General features: G+C 43.7%; 1 protein-coding gene and 1 long non-coding RNA gene across 2 annotated transcripts in view; one reads left to right on the top strand and one right to left on the bottom strand.

The window, feature by feature from the left end:
• Positions 1–20,523, top strand: part of LOC308331010 — a 302,214-nt gene that overhangs the window by 42,097 nt on the left and 239,594 nt on the right. The gene's annotated exons all lie outside the window — the stretch shown is intronic.
• Positions 1,429–19,836, bottom strand: lonrf2 (LON peptidase N-terminal domain and ring finger 2). Its single transcript, XM_080786175.1, has 11 exons — positions 17,951–19,836; positions 12,168–12,286; positions 11,550–11,672; positions 10,133–10,279; positions 7,661–7,919; positions 7,344–7,443; positions 6,933–7,047; positions 6,721–6,842; positions 6,067–6,253; positions 5,380–5,514; positions 1,429–4,852 (listed from the first exon to the last, which is right to left on the bottom strand). Exons 1-11 carry the CDS (start codon positions 18,723–18,725, stop codon positions 4,544–4,546), a joined length of 2,391 nt encoding a protein of 796 aa, XP_080642301.1. The 5' UTR covers positions 18,726–19,836; the 3' UTR covers positions 1,429–4,543.

Below are 20,523 nucleotides of genomic sequence, written 5' to 3'. Positions count from 1 at the left end.
TATGCCTTGTCTGTCTCTAAAGTGGATGCTGAACAATATGAGCTCTGCTACTCCCCCTTGTGGTAGCCTCGGTCCCAGGCTTACTTATCTGCGAAAAGAAAAGCCCTTGTGGTAGTAACCTAGGTTTGCAGTGGAATTAGGATAACTAATTGGCGGAGACCAATATTGGAAAATGGTCACAGGAAAAATGGAGAGACTGAATGAAGGACTAGTTGGATTTGGATGGCTGGTGCAAGGAGAAGTCACCACGCTTATATAAAATATCATAACTGAAGTTGTGGACATTGAAGTGATGCACATCAGCGTCGTAGAGGAACAGGCACTGTCAGATCAGTTACGCAACTTTTGGGAAATCGAATCCCTTGGAATCCACATGAAAGAAATGCATTCTGAGAAGGAAGACATGGCAGTGTATCCACGGTGCATGCCTATTCCCACTATAGGCTGAGGAAGAAATGCCACTTGACAGTTTTCAAATCAGCCTCATGGTGGCGCTACAACAGGCCAAGTTGCGTCTCACACACACACACACACACACACACACACACACACACACACACACACACACACACACCCAATCAAACATGTTTAAATTACTCCTAAACATTTTGCCAAACATCACACACTCTCATATCCTCCTGGTGGAGACCTGTGACACTTTTTCTAGTTAATTTCTGCATCTCTTAGGGCCCATTTAACCATATAATGCATTTGGATGGCAAAAATGGCAGATCTGCAAGTTCAGTGTCTTGAATGAGATATGCTGTGAGTTTGCATATCTGCTATTTTCCAGCATAGGACCGTTGTACAGTGAAGTATAAACATAACAAGGCTTTAGGTAGGATTTAGAAGTCGTTTTTAGAATAGGTAAGCTTTAGACATGAGGTTTACACCTGCCAGAGAACGAAGATATATAATAATGTTGGTTATTTATTCACAACTTTGTTTATTTAGATTTGTTTTACTTGACTGCAATGTTACGAATGTTATTGAGAGATGGCATGTTGTTTAGGTATCCGGTTTTATTTTTTGTTGTTTTGTTCTCCAAAGCACTACAGATCTCCTTCTCTATACTTGTGTGACTATTTACCCTGTTGACAAGGGTTCATTCATGCCATCTACCCTGATATTGTACATTGCAAGACGCTTTGCTAAATGCCTAAATTGAAACTGATGTACATGTAATTTCCTTTGGCGCTAGACAATCTCATGACCGGGGGCAACGGGTAAACAAACAGTCTCCCAACAGAAACCCCTTTAATTCCAGAACAAATCATAACAATATGGCACAAACATAACTATTTCAGCCCCATTCCAGCAAGGGTTTAAGTGGGTTAAATTTAATTGACAGAAAGGTGGAAATGGGATTTCTCTTCAACATGTAACATCTTGGAGAAAAGAGGCATATCAAGAAAGGAACTCAAGATAGTTTTCTTTTTCCTTTATTTGCGATAAAAAATAGGTACAAGATTTTCCCTTTACAAATATACATGGAAGGAAATGCAGCATGTTGAAATCCCCACCCTGTACAGAGAACTACAGTGGAGATTCACACATGGACAGAGATAGAACAGAAAAAGACAGAGAGGTGTTTGTGTGAAATAATGTAATTAAAGAAAACACTGAAAAGGCCTCCGAGTTACATTGATATACAATTAATCATCCAACTTAAGATTTCACTATACAAATACACTGCTGGGCATAGCGGAGAGAAAAATAAGAATTCAAACAAACACAATCACTCTTAAGCCTAAATCCACTGTACATCTTCCCGAGCGATAGAGTAATAGGAGGGCATACTGTACGATCGATTCAAATCAAATTGACCAGCGCCATTGTCTTATTAGCCAACATTTAACAAAACATGTCTTGAAGTAAGCAATAACATTTTAAACTTGAAGTAGATGATCTTCAAGTTCACGTGTTGTCCACTTCTAGATCCGTTTTCGCTTTATTTAACCCATTTAGGCCTGACCTCGAAATAAAAAAAGAAATCTTCTAAATCCTCCAGTTTTCTGAAATAAATATTTTTCACGATTTTTCAAAAATAGCAGACCTACAAGTTCATAGCGCGTAGATCTGCTATTTTTTAATAGCTAAATTATAACAATGTAACCACCAAAAGGGGTTCACGCTCAAAATGGGGTAACAATTTTGGACCATTTTCTTTAAGGATTTGCCTATAAGGACATGCCCAAATTATAGTGCAGTGACAGAAAATACCTCTCCCCTACCGGCTTCCCAACCACAAACACGGTCGGGTTGCGTTTGTGTTGGAATGCCCGGCCCAAGCTGGAGGAACCGTGGAGGAATCGAACCCGTCCCCCAGTGGTGGGCGGGTACTGTCGTAGTGGTACATTTCTATGGGACTTACTGAGGCACATATACACACTGCCGAGTGAGACGATAGAGAGAAAGCTTGGGGCGGAGGGCTTACATGTGAATTTTGTATCTCAAGTCCTGTAAGGTGAGTAGCAGCCGTTTGCCCTTTATGTACAACAAAAGAAAATAGGGTCTACAGTACACTCTACAGACAGTAAAAAAAAAAGACACCCACAAAATACAGCCAAACCAATACATTCAGTACTGTGTAAAGGTTCTTACTCATACAAATGCATTTGCGTTGTATTTTGGTAGGCATGTTGTCAGTTGTCTTGATTAACTTCTGTTACAGGCCCCCTTTGTGAGCTTATTTTAAGTACTGGTGTCTTTTTTTAAATTTATATATATATATATATATATATATATATATAATGTAACATGATCCTCTGCAATCTGATTGTGGCTTATAGCAGTGGTTCTCAAAGTGGGGTCCAGGGACCCTCAGCATTCCTCGGGGTGGTTCCAAATGGCCCCTTACAGGTATGTAACTCTGACAGCGTACAAATGGAACCAAAAGGACCCTTACGGGTCAGACTAAATTTCGTTCTGAAGAGTTTACGGGGGTTGGGCTTGAAATTAAAATGTTTGAGAGCCACCGATGTACGGCCATCTTTTCCTCCTCCGCAGACCCACTGAAACCACCCAACAACAATGTGACAGTAAAAGCAGCGCTGCATGCTCTGAATAGTGCAAGAAATGAGAGGTCACACGGTACGGGCCAGAAAACTGTCTCAACGCTCAACTGTTCCAGCGAAAAGACCGCACCATATTGGACTGAATATATGAGTGTTTTTCCTTCTTCTGGAAATTACATCTGGAAAAAGTGGAGGCCATCTTACACCGGAGGTCCAGACTTGTAAATGTCATTACACATTCACAACAGAACATGGCGCCAGCTCTTGGCAAAATAAAAATAAAATCTCTTTCTGCCTGCAGTGAGCCACAGTCTAGGGCTGCAACCATCGCATCCTCTTAGCGATTATTCTATCAATCATGTGGTTGATAGATAAAGCTTGTTTTGTTTACTATAATATATATATATCAACACATCAACTTGAAAATAATTATTTTTTCCTTCATAAAACGAAATATTTAGTCAATTTATCCACATAAGCCCCGTTTTATACTTTGTCGTACAACTGTGTTGCGCACAAAACAGCAGATCTCCAAGCTCGCCGTGAGATCTATATGCTTGTAGGCTATTTTTGCTAAGCAATGATTTTATTAAACATCTTTGGGTTTTATTTGAATCGTTTACAATTCTTTATCAGTTAAACGAGTTAAATTAACTGTTGCAGCCCATATCACAGTGGCAACTAGGACAGTCTGAGAAGAGAAAGCAGCACGTACACAAACACACACACACACACACACACACACACACACACACACACACACACACACACACAGAGAGTGTGAATTGGCATACCAAGATGCAAATTAATGTCTCTGCTTTGCACAGCACCGGTTCAATGGGCCAGTAGTGGGATCGGGTGCTTTTTTTCTTTGTGTGTGTAATAAATACACTTTGAATCGCCTTGTTGAAAATGTGCTACACAACTAAACCTGCCTTGCCATGCTTGTGCAGGAAAACGTCGCAGGTGGTGAACAGGTTGCATGCTCATGAGGAGCCAGACAGTTCAATGGTAGCTCCACGATTTGGAGCTGTAGTCCGTCCCACGGCTGACACTGGTATGAATGCGACCAGAGGCACTTTACTGCATGCCATGCGAGGGGCTTTATTCTCCTCTCTCTCTGTTCTGTATATGTCTGGACTGGAATAAAGCAAAAACTCAAATATTGTTGAAGAAGTGGGGGTGGCGTCATCTTATAACCTTGTAGTCGGGCTGTAAATGGAAGGATGCCTGGGCCAACAGACAACATGACCCCCACCCCTCCTCAGCACCACACAGTACACCACCTCACATCTGAGGTTTTTGAGAAGTCAGAAACTGTGATGTGTAGTCAGAAGGTGGGGTTCTTTGTTTTGACCTCATGAAACCCGATTAATTTGTCACACACAGGCGAAGTCTGGAGTGCGATGGAGCACAAGCTAGGCTTGATACAGACATACGGATGCATGAAAGCAAGAATGGACTGCATAAAGACGCTGAATGGTCTTCAATTTGTTCAGAGCAGCCCCGAGGACGAATCATCATCATCATCGCGGCCTCTTGCGCGTGACGAAGATGAGGACCCTGCGGATGGCGATGAGGCGGTCTTTCAGGGAGGTCATGGACAGGATGGTGAGCTGAGCACGGTTCTCCAACGGCAGAACCGCCAGCAGCCACCAACACCAGGCAGGACCACTGGCGCTGGCCTGTGGGTCTGGGTCTTTGCTGGGCAGGTGTCCAAAGTGGCTGAGGATCTGATTCTTCATGTCATCTCGTAGGGAGGTGAACCAGCTGCTGGCCTGCTCGTACACCGAGTCGTGCAGCTTCACCAGCTCCGCCAACTCCTCCCCCTCCACCTGAGTAAACAAAGACCACACATTAAAACCCCCGTCCCTCCAACTGAGACCACACACACACACACACCGAGCCCAATGTAACACCACTCCATAGTACGACAGTGTCGCTTAGACGAAAATAGCTGATCTGCAAGCCGTCACGATAATTTACATTATTACGTGTTTGCATGCTTGCGGTTATGGTTAGGTTAGGGTTTGAGGTAGGTTGTCGGTGACTGTTGATAATGGTGTCGGAACTAAAGCCTGTACCCCTTTCTTATACATTATGAAATCAGCATGCATTTTTCATATGAAACTACCGGTAAATGCCATGTGGTATGAAATAGCTGGACCACACTTCAAATTAGAGACTGTGTTTATGCTATGGGACTTTTTTTCCACAACGGTGTGTGGTGTAATTTATATTTTAAAATATTTTTAATTTGTATTTAGTGTTATTTATACATTATATAATACATTATATAACTTGGTGTAACAGGGACAAGCTGGTCCATTTCCAGCAGTGCTTCACACACGCACACACACACCTTCTTGTCCTCCAGGTATTCTATCTTGGCAGTGTTGTAGCCGTCTCTCTGGCCGTGGCTCAGGACCTTGAAGCGCGACACACCGATGGTGTCCACCACAGAGCGGCCGTCCGGGAAGAACTTCACATCGCGTACCTGGAGGACATTTTGTTTAGTTATTAAGAGGAAATAACATAAGAGATATTCTTGCTCGTTTTGGTAGCATGGTCAATTCAATGGGCTTTATTGGCATGAGAGAACATACATTTACATTACCAAAGCAAATGGTCATTGGTCCGTAATCTACAACAATATAAAATACCATTTATTTATTATTATTAAAATCATATTTTTCGTAATATATTAAATAAATTATACTGGTCAACTGCTAGATATTAGGTTAGGTCACCCTTAATAATAATAATGGATTGCATTTTTATAGCACTTTTCTATGCACTACCATTGGGAGGTGAACAGTCAACGCCAGCGTCCTCACTTCCCACATTCGCAACCCAACGGTGGCAACCACTGGAGGCAATGTGGGGTTCAGTGTCTTGCCCATGGAGACTTCGACATGTACACAGGACAGGAGGAACTGGATTCGAACCGCCGACCCGTGGATCATTGGACGACCCGCTCTACCTCCTGAGCCACCACCCTTACATGCCCTCTCCCAGTCTACTGAACCACAGAGACCCGCAGACCCACCTCCAGCATGCAGCCGTAGTCTGCGAAGCCTTTCAGCTCGTCGGAGATGCACATTCCAAACTGCTTGGTGCCCGTCTCCATGGAGCGGCGGATCATGAGGCGATAGCGCGGCTCAAAGACGTGCAGCGGACAGGGGATGGTGGGGAAGGCCATCGTGCACACAAAGATCGGCACTTCCTGGTTTAAACTGCAAGTTAACAAGAGGAAGGGCATAGTTAATGATTAGCTTGTGGGTGTGTGTGTGTGTGTGTGTGTGTGTGTGTGTGTGTGTGTGTGATGAGATATACTTTATTAATCCCCGAAGGGAAATTGAAGGGTTACAACAGCATAGTGTGACACATAAAACTACTGGACAAACAGAAAGACAACAGACACAAGGGGAGGAATGTGTGTATTTTATTAGTATTACTACTAGAATTACTATACTTGTGAGGGGGCCAAAGTATAGGAGAATTTGAGAAATAAGATTGTTATACTTTAGCTGTTGAAAAATAGCAGATCTACAAGCTCATAGCGCGCCACAGAGTGGTGGGATATAAGGTCTGCTATTTTCAGAAAACTGTCAGGATGTAGAAGACATTTTTAGAATCTGATCTCTCTTGATGGGTTAAAAGAAGCTTGAGTATAGAAATAGAATTGTGGTGGTAAACTGACTTGGACAACTCCTTCATCTCCTCCTCATGGATCTTCTTCCTCTCTGCCAGCTCGTCTCCTAGGTAACGCTGCAACACCTCTTCCATCAGCAATGTCTTTTTATAGCCCCTGGTGGCCAGGTACTGTAATGGCAACACACAAACAATTTACATTGAGGTTTTTTTTTCCATGCCTGTGAGTGAGTGAGTGCGTGCGTGCATGTGTGCACGTACCTCAGACAGGTTCTCCTTGCAGAGAGGACAGTTGGGGTTGTGGTCCAGACAGCGCTCTAGACACTTGAGGCAGAATGTGTGTCCACAAGGGGTTGCTACTGGCTCATAGAAAAGCCTGGGAAGAGACAAACACACACGGTCAACAAACGCACATTAAGGCACCTTGTTCTAGCTACAGACAGACTCATGCTGCCATTGTCGGGTGCCCTTGCAGATCGCCCACAGGGGTCCCAAGCAAAAGTAGTTAATGTGGCATCACAATCATTTTAACAACTTTATCCATTTATTTCACATACATCTTATCTTCTGGGGGTCCCTGGCACAAAACATTTTGTGTAGTGCTGTGTCAGCATGCACGCCTGTGGATGTGTGTGTGTGTGTGTGTGTGTGTGCGCGTGTGTGTGTGTTTACCTCATGCAGAGGGAACACTCCATATCTACAGCGTCCAGCAGTTGAGCAGGCACAGTCCTCCCTCCACACAGGACACGGCTCTGAGACGAAGTCGCCTCATCTGGAGGGCCAAAAGGTTGTTGGTTGGCATTTTATCAAACCTATCGATTTAATCCTTATAACAATTATAATTAATAGATTTTTATTTGTTTCAAAATAGCGAAAATGTTAGTAAGTTAGTAACTTTAGCTCAAGTTAAGATTTTTTTTTTTCACTACCGGTAATAGTCGATAGTCTCAGCCCTAGTGTATTTTCCATAGCTACTGTGTGCTACTTACCAGCCTTGTGCAATTTAGACGGAGGACTGAAAGCTATGGAGGAGGAAGAGGAGGAGGCGGCGGTGTCTCCACTGTGCTTCCTCTTAAGGCCACTGGGGGGCGATGGCAGGGCAGCCAGGACACTGGCTAGGCTCTTGCTGCTACAGCCCTCATCTCCGAGGGCAAGGTCACATTTAGCAGTGGAGAGGGGGAGCTGGTTGGAGGAGGGGGAGGAAGGGCTGTCCTCCACTGGAGCCTTAGTCGCGCTGAACTGCGATTCCTGGAAAATAAAAGGAGTGGAGCAAGAAGAGCAGAGCTGTTTTTAAGTACCTTCCACAGTCAAGTCCAAGTCAAGTAACAACAACAATCAAGCTGATCATAGTTAAGTAAAACTAAAAAAAATAGTGAAACCTTTAATTTTTTGTTTTTTTACAAATATAGAAGTAAATTGAGAGATATAAACAAGTAGCTCAAGGATTTGCACCCTGCTTTCCAAATGATTAAAGACTAGCACTTGGAGGTATTTGTTTATGTCGGCCATTGTAAAAAATAAACCAGAGGAAAAAACCAAGTCAATTTGACTTACTAATCAACCACTGAAAACCATACTGGTTCAGCGTCATCGCGGGAATGGCATGGCTCCAATGTGGATCTCGTGACATCAAATCAAGTGGCCAACCTGTGACATCAATCATTTATGACGCCAGTTGTGCATGTCATATCTATGAAATTTGGATCACAGAAGGTTTCTGTGGCCTACTGGCAGCAGTAGTGCAGCAGTGCACAATACACCTAGTCCAGATACTGTCCTTGAGGACATAAATATGCACACACACACACACACACACACACACACGCACACGCACACGCACACTTTGGGTGTAAATTTCTAAACTTCCCACGTTAGTAGTCCGATTCAGTCATCTTTTTTTGTCTGTGAATTTGGCGGAGGGACGCTCTTTCTCAAGGCTGCTAGGATGCAGACTTACATGGGACCAACGCTTGCTGAATGTCATTAGGATGCCTTATTCTAGACCAGTGTTGGGTGTAACGGCGCTATTAATAACGGCGTTATGTAAGGTACTACTTTTATTGGTAACGGAATAAACGAACTAGTTAGTTTTGCAATTTAGTAGTTAGTTACTTAGAGTTACTTTTCCAAAACAGTAATCCCGTTACTATAATGTGTCCCTGTTCATTTTGTGTGCAAGATTTAAAAAGAATAAGATTGTGTCATTAGGTGAGTATACTAGTTTAATGAATTGTTTAAGTTTCATAGTAACATTCATCATCAACAACAGGCTGTTGTTGATGCCCACCCCAAATAACAGGTTACAGGATTCTCATTCTGTTACTGTCACTACCTGCGAGGATGGCCGCCGTGCCATTTCTTATAAACTATCTAGTTCATACGTGGGTCGTGGGTCCACGGTGGTGGTGGTGTTGTTGTTGTTCATGCGCCACGGTGCCCGCCATGGAGAGGGCATCATGTGCGCTGTTGGCTGTTGGCTGGTTGGAGTGCAGCGCAACAGCCTTTCTGTCCAGTCCTACGTGTATAGGCTGGCGATTGTGGCGAATTATATTCGTTAATAAAGAGAGCTGTAAAGGGGATATTGTCTATGGTCTATTAGGGCCGTAATAATGCGGCGCAATGACGGTAGGCAGTAGCCTAATAGCCTACAATGTAAACAACTTGCGCAAGCATTGAAAATGGGTTTTAATTGTCGGGTAACGGAAAATAATGGAAAATAATCTAACTTGTTACTTTTCTCAGGGTAAGGTAATCTGTAACGGTAAGGGATTATTTTCATGGGCAGTAATCCAGTAACCTAACGACGTTACTTAAGAAAGTAACGATGCCCAACACTGTTCTAGACTACTAACGTGGGAAGTTCGGAAAATTCCTTTACACCCAAAAAATGGGTGTGAAAAAACCCCAGTGACCCTCTGCTAGATGGCTAGCCTCCCACGGAGCAACGCCCTAAATAACTAAAAGGTCCATCGTGCGGACCATGAACACGCTAGGGATGTCCCGATCACGTTATAATGCTCCTGATCCCATTCCGATCATTTGATTTTGAGTATCTGCCAATAACGATTTTTCCCGATCCAATATTTATATTTTTTATAGAACACTTTATAGAACATGCCATATTACAGCAGTATAATATCCCAAATCACAGACAATATCCAGTCTAATATCATGATATGAATATAAATAATGATACTAAGGATGTTCTTTTGATACTACTTTTGATGCTTTTGTGTAGTGCGGTGGTATGATGACGTAGGGCGTTCATTTGCGAAAGAACATTTCATAAGTTAAAATATGGAGATAAGGTTTCTGCCCGACAGCGGCGATATAAAACTGGGTGGGGGGTCCTTGAAATGCAAAAGGTTAAAGAATCATTCAGTCCGCGTGGAGTGGGGACAGCATGTGTTGGTTGGTGTGTGTGTGTGTGTGTGTGTGTGTGTGTGTGCGCGCGCTCCTACCTGTGAGGATGAGGCAGGTCTTAGTGTGAGTGGTCTGAGCAAGGCGCTGGGTTTGAGGAGGCGAGTGGCAGCCCCTCCCTGCAGCGGGTGTAGTGGTGTGGGCATGTCGTCCCTCTCAAACACAGAGGAGAACACCTCACTCAGCACCTGGAGGCAAAAGGTAACCATCAGTTTAACGGACGGACCTATTAGGAAGACCTGAGGCCGATGTCCATGTCAACGGTTTTCTCACTTTCACTTTGATGTTGATGATCTAACGACGACATGGATAAAATAGTAAAATATTAGTGGTATAGTAATCACTATTGTCTGTATTTTTGCTACTGAATTAAAAATGGTATTTTATTCAAATCAATAATTTTTTATATAATTAATTACATCAATTAACCAGCCCATAACTATAACATTGAGAGTTTGATTCCCTGCTCAGGAAGTTTCATGTCCCCACCATCTCGTCTGCTCTCACGTCCAGAAAAAAAATAGCAAATCTGCAAGCTCACAATGTGTTGCAGCACTTGTTGTGAGCCAATAGATAGGCCATTTTCTGCATTCGACAAAGCATATCAGGTCTCAACTCTATTACACTGTCCTATGGCAAGAAAACAGAAATGCCATAAAAATAAGAGCGATAAAAATGTTGCTATTCCACCAAAACCAGACAGTCTCTCTCTCTCTCTCTCCAACCTACAAACGTTTCTGGGACAGGCCTGAAGTGTTACACAATCCTCTGGGAAGTGTCGGGGACATTTTCTTGGCGCTACATGTTGCACCTTAACTCTTCCTAGGAATCCAACGAGCCACGAGCCTCATCTAACTAAATTCATAGAACACTAGTCTGCACCCGACCGTATCGTATGTTCACTCCCTTGTGCAACAGCTGTCGTCAGTGTTGTGTGTGTGTGTGTGTGCACACGTGAGTGTTTCGTGGTATTGCTGGACAGCGCAACTGGAATGGGGGCAGTGTGTGGGCTGGGGTTGTCTGACTTGAGGTTTAGCATTGAAGCTAATCTTCCTTGACATGCATTGGAAACGGATAAACCCAGCGAGAGATATGGTTATCTTATCTGCTCTGATAAATATTCACATGATAGAGGTTTCCCTTCCATCTTACAAAACAGAAAAAGTGCCATGATAAAACAGATTTTTTTTGACACAAGGTCTACTTCTCCTCTGTAAATATGAACTGGGATTTAAATTATGGCTGGTTATCTACTAAATATAATGGTATGGTATAACAGGCGACAATTCCTGAACTGGATGGGGCCATAGAAAACGAGTACTTTACTTTAAGTTGTTAACCACCCACCGTTTAATCACTTAAGCCCCATTACATTGTATTGTTTTTGTTTTTTTTAAAGGAATGCCAGGTTGAACGTGGTTTCAAAGCAAAAGCAAAGACTAGTTTATATAACTGTACCTTCTGAGCTTCCAGCTTGACTTTCGTCCAGTTGGGCTTGAGCGCCACACACATAAAATACTCCTGCAGGGCCTCGTCCTTGCTGCCCGCTTTACTCAACGCAGTGGCTTTCATGTAGTGGGCCTGGAAAGACAGAAGATAATATGTAAACATAAAGCATTAGTACTGCCAGAAATGGCTTCGTATGGCCTGGGCCGGCTTAGTGGTCCAGGCACCATGGCTGGTAATCCAGCATGACAGACGAACTTTGCTGTGTGTACAGAATGCAACCTAGGTTTAATCAGGCATTAGACCTCGCCGAGTTGTCGCTGCCTGGAAAAGGTATCCACAGATTCCTCGTCACACCACATCTTCTAAATAGTATCTGTGTGATCGGTTTACCTCGCAGCACTACCCAAAACATCATCTAATGCACATTTAGCGCGAACTAGGAGTATGCGCATCGATGTAGTAATGTCATTCAAAATCTATTTCCAATTCATACACCGGTAGGTTCATCTTTACACCCCTGTTATGCATTAATCGATATGCCATCTCCAACAATGGCACATTATCAGTAGAAACTGTCCGCAGTAGTGTACAGTAATGAAACTCTTCCCCTCATTGACCGTCTCTCACCTTTGGCCAAAGAGGTTTGATCCTGCATATGCTACTGGCATCTTGGACAGCTTGACTGTAGCTCCTCATCTCCATGTGCAGTTCAGCCCGCTGGCACAACAGTCGGCCTGAAGAGGGTGCTAGAGATCACGGGGGGGGGGAGGAACCACAAACAGGTCAGGCTATCGCCCCAGGGTGTATAGTGACATTCTCCAGGTCTCAGAAGTAGGCTAACTATGCATTGTATGCAACATGTGTTGGAACATGCCATTAGACCCATTTTAAAATGCAACTTCCCTATTCCCTATATGGTATTGTGACTTTACATATTGTCAATTATTTGCACGAGAGGGGGAGACTGGGAGAGGTGGTGGAGTTAGTTGCTTTAGCAGACCGTTTGAGGGTCCAATGGAGTTAAGGTTTTGTCCGAAGAGCTTTTTACTACTTTTCATTGGTTCAATATTTTGGCAATAACACACAGACGTAAAGGGTGTTCAATAGCACTGATTTATGCGAAAGCAAATTGAGTTAGGTGGTTTCCTCCCGACAGCAACGAATACACACACAGTTGACAGTACATAGTAACAAAACTGAGAATCTCTGACAGAAAGGTCTGTGTGATTCAATTCTCTTGCGTTACACGTGCTAGGCAGCAAGTTATATCAGCAGCAGCATATTGCCCCTAAAATGAGCCTATTTCTGCTTGTGTCAGGTCTGAAACCATGTGACAACATGAAATCTGCAATTTTCCAATTTTATTTCTTCAGGGAGAATTAGAGTTGAAACAGCTCACGTGTCTATGCCACGCTTACGGATTCCACACACGTCGGTGTATACAGACAAAAAGTGTCCTTTTCAAGCAAATCATATGCATGACATACTTTATTGTGAGCCCCGTTTGCACTAGTTAGTGCACTATGTGTCATTGTCATGTGGCCTATATTCTCTGCATTATACAGCCACAACAAGGGATGGTGTTCAGTGGTGTCGTCATTATTTGGCATAACAATGTATAGACTAGAGCCTGGTAAGCCTACTGTATTAGAACCAGAGTATGTGCTGATGATAACGGCTATCACAATGAAATATTTCCCATCGTGAAAACAGTATGCAAGGTTATTATTGTTCTCCAGCAAAATAGGCACACACACAATACAAATCCCGTCATTCTATCTATTTGCACGTGAGGAACACCACAGCAGAAATGAAATTCTAGCTGCAGGTATTTCACAAGAGGGGCGTTGTTTGTCACCGTGGGAAAAAATACTTGTACATTTTCCCTCTTGCTGTATTTAATTTCCTATTACATTTTTTTGTAAGCAAGCAACCACAAATTAAATTTGTCTAATCTAAAAATCACAGTATTTTATAGAACAGATTTCTGATTCAGTCACTGAATGGACTTCCTGGTGGATCAACTATCAGTTACTATGACCATCACACAGGCTAAAGCCTCTTAGCCACAGTGTTACAGTACCGGTTTGAATCCAGTTCATGACCTCTTTAAGCGGGACGCATACTACATATCAGTGACAAACATTCTAACTGCGTGACTGAGGGATTGATGTGTCAGAGAAGGATGTGCATTATGCAAAACCTCACATTGGGCCTCGTCTTGTAGACGTATTAATAACCACTATACTAAAAAAAGCTCATCTACAAATGCACAGGTCTTCCAACTGATGGCTGGTCAAGCTGAGAAACTTGCCAGCTAGTATGAGGGAGAAATGGAGGCATGGGTGGAAAATGGGCTTGGCATACCATCAGAAATATCGGCTGCCCGATCCATTTTTTAACACACAACAACGTGACTCCATGATGAACACATTTGGTACAAAGTCAGGATCGAATCTCGCTTGAATGTTCCTCCACGTCACTGCCTCCCTCTCACCTTTCCTATTGTATATCTCAGTAAATGACTAAATTAATGGCGGGACTTCCACTTCCACATTATTATTATTTATTATTCAGACATGATGGTGGAGAGACAGGAGAGTTAGGGCAGGATGTCAACAGGAAACAACTGAGCTTTTACACTGGATTGTGGGGGAACTGCATTAGCGAGTCAAAATACTACTTATCCCACACTTAGTGATGGTGTCATTAGCTAATCAACCCCAATGAAGATTAAGTATTGTGCAGATGTGACCGATAAAACTGATACTGATGATTAATGATGCCACTCTCTAGTCTAGGGGTCTGTCCAGCCCCTTGGCAGCTCAACGCCGGCTAACCTCTTTCAGGTAAACTAGATTCAGAACACTTAACCGTTCCAATTCCCTCCCCTATCCCTTACATAACCGGGTTACCGGTTAGAGATAATGGGGTCAACTGTATTGTGGTCAGTCCCCTGCCCCCAACGTAGAGCCAACAAGTAAGGCCTGATTTATACTTGGCTAAGCTGCATTGCATTAGTAACTCACACTCACGCACCGGAAGCAGATCTACACTAGCCTGGCGCAGCCACACTTCACCCGCCCCAAATGCATATGCATATGACCCGAGGCCCAGCGCAGTGGTATATTAGTATCGCAACGTGAGGCTAGATCTACACACTCACAGCGCATTGCGGCGTGACGTGTTGCGAGCTTGGAGATGGTCTCTTTTTTTGGTGCACGACAGCCACACGCAACTAAATATAAATCAGGCTTAAGGGCGGCGGCAGAGTGGCAGCTAAAATTATTATTTTTTATAAATTGTGAACTATACAACAGGTGTTGCAACTCAAATTTAAAGATGTTCAGTCGTGTTGCCATAGACTAGACTAGAGAGTATAGTGTGCTTTGGAAGTGTTGGCTCAACTCATTAGGCTTCAGTGACTGAGGCTCAGAGACTCTTATGGAATGAAAGATCCAGTTGTTTGAACTGGACAGACGGTGACCTACATCTTTATGCCTTCTCTGAATAGAACTGTGCAGTATAGTGAACAACACACTGGACTACTGTATGATTTGATGCTTCAATGCTGCCTTTACCTCTGCTTTTGCTAGTGTATTATTTAATTTCAGTTGTGTAAAGCATTTTGTAGATCAGCTATTTCTGGGGCACGACCCGCACTCTTTTGCTACTGAATATGTGCCGTATATTATGGATTTCTATTGAAAATGTTGCGTTCGTGTTCAGGAGAGAGTTTGGAAAAAGGCAATTCTCCTGAATGCCGCCTTCAGGTAAGGCCATAGAAAATGCAGCATTCATGGTCTGGAGAGGGCAGTTTTTTTTACAAACGGGTAAAAGGCCAGGGGTGCGAGCTCCCTTTGATGTCTGTGTGCGCACGTGTCTGGACAATATTTACATTCAATGTAAATGCTCAGATAAATAACACAAGTATGACACTTGCGTTGCAAGTTGCAACACATTTTACATCCTGGCTGTAATCCAACCACCCTCTTACCGTCTAAATGCATCCCTCTCTCTACACAGCACTTATCATGATAACACCGGCATAGAGCTAAGAGGTTAGATGAGGCCAATTGATATGATGGCATAATAAATAACAATGAATTAGGGAACGATTACAGTAGCGACTGATTCAATAATGGAGAACACCTTTTTTAAATAATCAGGGATCAAGCCCAAAGGGCGTATAATAGACCCCTTATTGTTTCTGTGAAAATTTTTAGCAGTTACCATCGTTCTTCACTAAATTCAGCAATATGGTACAGGGCCATCGGGCCATGAGAACCCCTCAGGAACTGAAGCTCACACTCATTCGTCAAAAGACTTCTGACCTTTAGATCTCCCGATGAGTAAATTGTTATGATTTGCTCGATCCACTTTTCTGCCTTTTTGAGGCCACGTCAAAGTCTGTCTGTCTGTCCGTATGAGCACAGAATGTGCTCAGCTGATTGGCTGAGCACGGAATGTGATGTACGACAATGTGTGATGAAAGGTGTTAATTAATTTCAGTCATCAATGTTTATATAGCTCATTGTGTATAATGCGTATACCGTATATATATTTTTATTTTTGGGCTTGACCTAGTCTTATATCTATATCAGCTATATTTACCTTTGTTTTTTTATTTATCAATATCAATTCGTCATTTTGATTAATCAATGAATCTTTATAATTGATTTACCAGTAGTTTGATTAAATGTTGCACCGCGGCCTATATCACACATGACTGCAATAATGGGGTCAGCCATAGCCGTGGGGTCAGCCATAGCCGCGTTGAGCGTTAGTGAACCCGCCTGGGAAGCCAGAGGCCCTGGTTGTCCCAGGTACGATTCCAGGCCAGCAATGTGTTGTGTGTGTCCCACTGTCTTAGCCCCGAGTGCTGTAGAATAGCTACTCACTGCTCCTAGTTGTTATTAGAATTAGAATTCTCTCACATATGTACATATTTATACAGTGCCAAAAAAAAGACCCCATGGAGTGGGGACTATTTAATTAGGGGAAAACTATGCCCTACTTGATCATACTACAGCGTCACACAAAAGTATCAGATCTGCGTTTCAGCTTGAAACGTGGCGCGCTGTGAAGCAACACGTTTTGTTTGATAAGCAATACTGCATCAGACATCCTACCTACAGTACCACTCCAGCCCCCACACCAGTGGTCTGCAATGGGGCTTTCTCATGAGCATGCCTGAAGGGAAAGCCCCGTGCTGGGTTTGAGGGGGAAAACATAGACTTATCGGTAAAGAGACGTGAAGGCGCTTTTCTTTTCCCACTGACAGTTCATTTCCATCTAACAGACAGGTGAAAAATCAGTGTTGATTTGGATGCAGCTCAGTGAAAATATGTCTGAAGGACCATCGCATACTGTGCATGCAGAATCTAGTTGTCCGTCTGTGGTTCTAATCTCTCTGGTAAGGCGCTAACAGTGTGCAACAGTGGCATTTAATGTTCTCTACTCAAGATTAAAATGTATAAACATTGTTGCTTGCATTTGAAAAGAGAGCCAGTGGTAGACGAGTTCCGTCCTCCTGGCTGGGCTAATAGCAGTTATATCACTCCTAAAAAGCACAGGCCTTCATTCATGCCCTGGTTATGTTCATGATAAAAATAACTTATAAAACAGTAGGAAGAAGAAGGGAGGAGGGGTTAGTGGAATACAGGTCATAAATTGAATTAAACATTGTGCACAAACATATGGGCTGTATTTTTTGAATGAATGAACTGTTGCCTTTGGGCAGAGATGTAAAAACAAATGGGGATAAGAATGCAGCCTACGTCATAAGCTATCATTATAAAATAGGTTATATATGAATGCGGTGCTGCTTGGATAATGAGAGTGGGGATGTGATATAACTGCCTGCCTGACCCAGTAGGTTTTATATAAAGGTGAGAGAGGGCGCCCCTATCGGTGACACGAGAAAGTGCAACAGAAAGTAGGTCAATGAGATTCACCTCTACTTATGCACGTGCACACACACACAACAAAACAACCTAGCAGCAGGTATATTGATTCATTGATTGATTGAAGTATTTAACAGTTTGCAGAATCACTGTACATTTCAAGCACAACTCAATACAAAAACTGTTAATAAATAACAATACCATGGACGACACATTCATCTTATGATGAATTGAACATGGTAAACAATTGTAAACAACTGTAATGCTTTATGGTTTCGTCCACAGTTCTGTATTGAGTTGTACTGTAATTCTCCAATCTGTTAATAAATACTTCAATCAATCAAACACCATAAAGCATTACACTTGTTTGCAATAGGGTCCACCATTTTCAATTCATCATAAACTGTAACAGCATGGGCCTAACAGTGTTACACCTGCGTTATAATAACATAGGTTTATACGATGATTGATGGAAGAAAGATGAGAAATAATGCCTGTCCTTACCTAGTTCTACAGCTCGGTTGTACTTCTCCAGGGCGTCTGCGTGGCGGTTCTGTTCCCTCCACAGCGCGTCGCCCTCCGCCCAGTATCTCCTGGCCTTGCTCTCGCTCTCGAACCACTTGTCCAGCAGGCCGCTCACGACCACGTTCAGCCGAAGGCCGTCCCGCCTGTTCGCCACTATCTTGTGCCGGCAGTGCTTGCAGTCCCGCACGGCGTCGTCCTCCAGGCACCGCTTGCAGAACGTGTGGCCGCACTCCAGCGTGCAGGGCTCGTACAGCAGACACCGGCACAGGTGACACGAGAACATGTCCGGCGGTGTCTCCGTCATGTCGTCCTCCGGGTCCTCCTGGTCCTGGTCATTACTATTATTATTACTAATACCGTGCGACGTTCCGTTTTTACTAGAGCCGCCTGTTGTCCACGCTGATATATTCAGCTCCTTCTCGCGCAGCGTGTGGGCAATGTTCTCCACCAGAAGGCCCAGCTCCTCCGGCCGCAGCTTGCAGAGGTTGGCGGCCGTGCAGTACGAGTCCAGCGCCTCAGAGATGCGGCCGGCGCGCACCAGGGAGTCGGCCTTGCGCAGACACAGCCCGCGGTCGGGCTGCTGCAGGTCGCCCAGCTGGGAGCTGTAGATCTCCACGGCCAGGTCGAAGTCCCCCGCGCGGCTCGCCTCCTCCGCCACCTCCAGCATCTCGGAACATATGCCCGCGGCACCTGGGTTGGAGAGCTGGTGGACGAACACTTCGCGGTGATGATGAGGCCGGACCCCGGTCTCCATCGTCCTTCTCCCCCCACCACCCAAGCCAGCCTGTAGATCGCGACAACTACCCTCCCAAAAAAAGTCTGGATGGTCTGAAACAAACCAAGTACTCCTTACGTTAGCTGGCAAACATGAAATATTTCGCTCTCAAACTCCTCAAGACGGCTCGTACCATTGTGTTGTCGCTGGCTTATTCACGGCTAAAATAAGGTCCCATGGTGGATTGGATGATGATGGGTCCGGGTTGGAGTTTGATCTAATTAAGAGAGCTTCTCCTCCATCTCAAACACCCGGAGAACTGAAGTGACATCACATCAAACCAAACCCCTATTCTATCTATCACCTCCTCCCCCTTTACAGCAAGTAGGCGGTCTGTCGTTACTCGGTAATAACAAACAAGACAGGCGACATGGATTGGCGTTCTTGTTGTGCCACACTGACTGAGGTATTGAGAGACTGAGTACTATTTATTGCTAAAATAAACCGAGGTTGGTCTGTTGGTTGGTTGAGAGAGGAAACAGCGCTACTGTTAAATATAATGAGACACAGGAGGAGGATTCCGTCACAGTATATATAATAATGTTGGACGTGTGACCAGCTTCCCGGGATCCATGCACCGTACACACACACCGGTGGCTCGACGTCGACAGAAAACTGTCCAAAAACAAAAAAATTGTATTATTTTTAGAAAAAAACTTGCAGTGTTGCTACAAGGAAAACACCAAACAAAGACTCGTTGATCCAACGAGGCGCTTTGAATAAAAAAAAATAAAGTGCAGGAGCCTTGGACGTCACTTGTTTTTTTTATGTAAGAGACACACAAGCCAAGCTAGCGAGCGTTAAACCCGAACCTTTCCTCCTTTTAACAAAACCCAACGTTCTGCGTTTCGAATGTGCCTCCAAACCGTCCGCCGGCGTCGCGAGCGGCATGGTCTACCTTACGAAAACGTGACAACGGTGACAACAACGGCGGCGTCCTGTTGTGGCTTCATGGCTCGGTGGTAGCAGACAGAGCTAGCGGCTAGCCTAGCCTCTATGCTATGCAGCTAGTAGCCCGAATAAAGATGTTGACAAAATGATTTACACACTACTGAACGCGAGAGGTCACATGACGCCCGGAGACGAGTTTCCAATTGGCTCGCTACAGTGGCACGTTTACATAAAACGACCGGGTGTTCATTCGCGTCGCAGTATTGCCGTTTCCGGTCTCGCGCGGACACGGAAACGGCTCTGCGGTTGAGTGCGTTGTGTTTGAGTGTAAATGTTCGGATGCGGTAGGCGGGCTCTAGACCAGATTACGAGCACTGAGCAGTACATGTCAACCAGGCGGTGTTGCCATGTCGGCTTATTATACGGTATGAGACTTTGGGCTTATCTTTCTCAAAGTAGCTTGTAAATATTGATAGTTGCGGGTTGCTGTCCATTGTTTTTTTTTATTATTTGTCCTACACAAACATTAAATTAATGGAACATTTTATGTCAGTGTCTGAGCTATGTGTCTATTTTACGTCATGATGATGTACAAAGATAAAAGTGCCCCTAACTTCACAGTGTGATTTGTTTGTACTGTGATGATTTGTTTTTTTGTTGTTTTTTTGTGTTTTATTTTGTTGTTACCTGTGATGATATTGAATGTTGTTGTTATTGTTCATGTCATGTCTATGAATTGATTACACAGGGCCTAAATGGAAACAAGACTGCAAGGACTTTTGTTTTGGTGCTATCCCTTTTGGACTGAGTGTTTGACTGTAGCCTACTCTGTTGCTGTTATTACATTCTGTCTAATAAACTATTCAATCAATCAATCAATCAATCA

This window comes from Protomyctophum bolini (assembly GCF_963924005.1).
Source record: "Protomyctophum bolini genome assembly, chromosome: 16".
NCBI lineage: Eukaryota > Metazoa > Chordata > Actinopteri > Myctophiformes > Myctophidae > Protomyctophum > Protomyctophum bolini.
This window is presented reverse-complemented; position numbering and strand designations above follow the sequence as displayed.

Bases quoted from the DNA above. Each gene is read 5' to 3' on its own strand.
- lonrf2 (XM_080786175.1), bottom strand. From the start codon at position 18,725: ATGGAGACCGGGGTCCGGCCTCATCATCACCGCGAAGTGTTCGTCCAC. The intron at 7,444-7,660 runs GTAAGTAGCACA...TTGGCCCTCCAG, and splicing joins GTCTAAATTGCACAAGGCTG to ATGAGGCGACTTCGTCTCAG. The intron at 5,515-6,066 runs GTGGGTCTGCGG...AATGTCCTCCAG, and splicing joins ACTACGGCTGCATGCTGGAG to GTACGCGATGTGAAGTTCTT.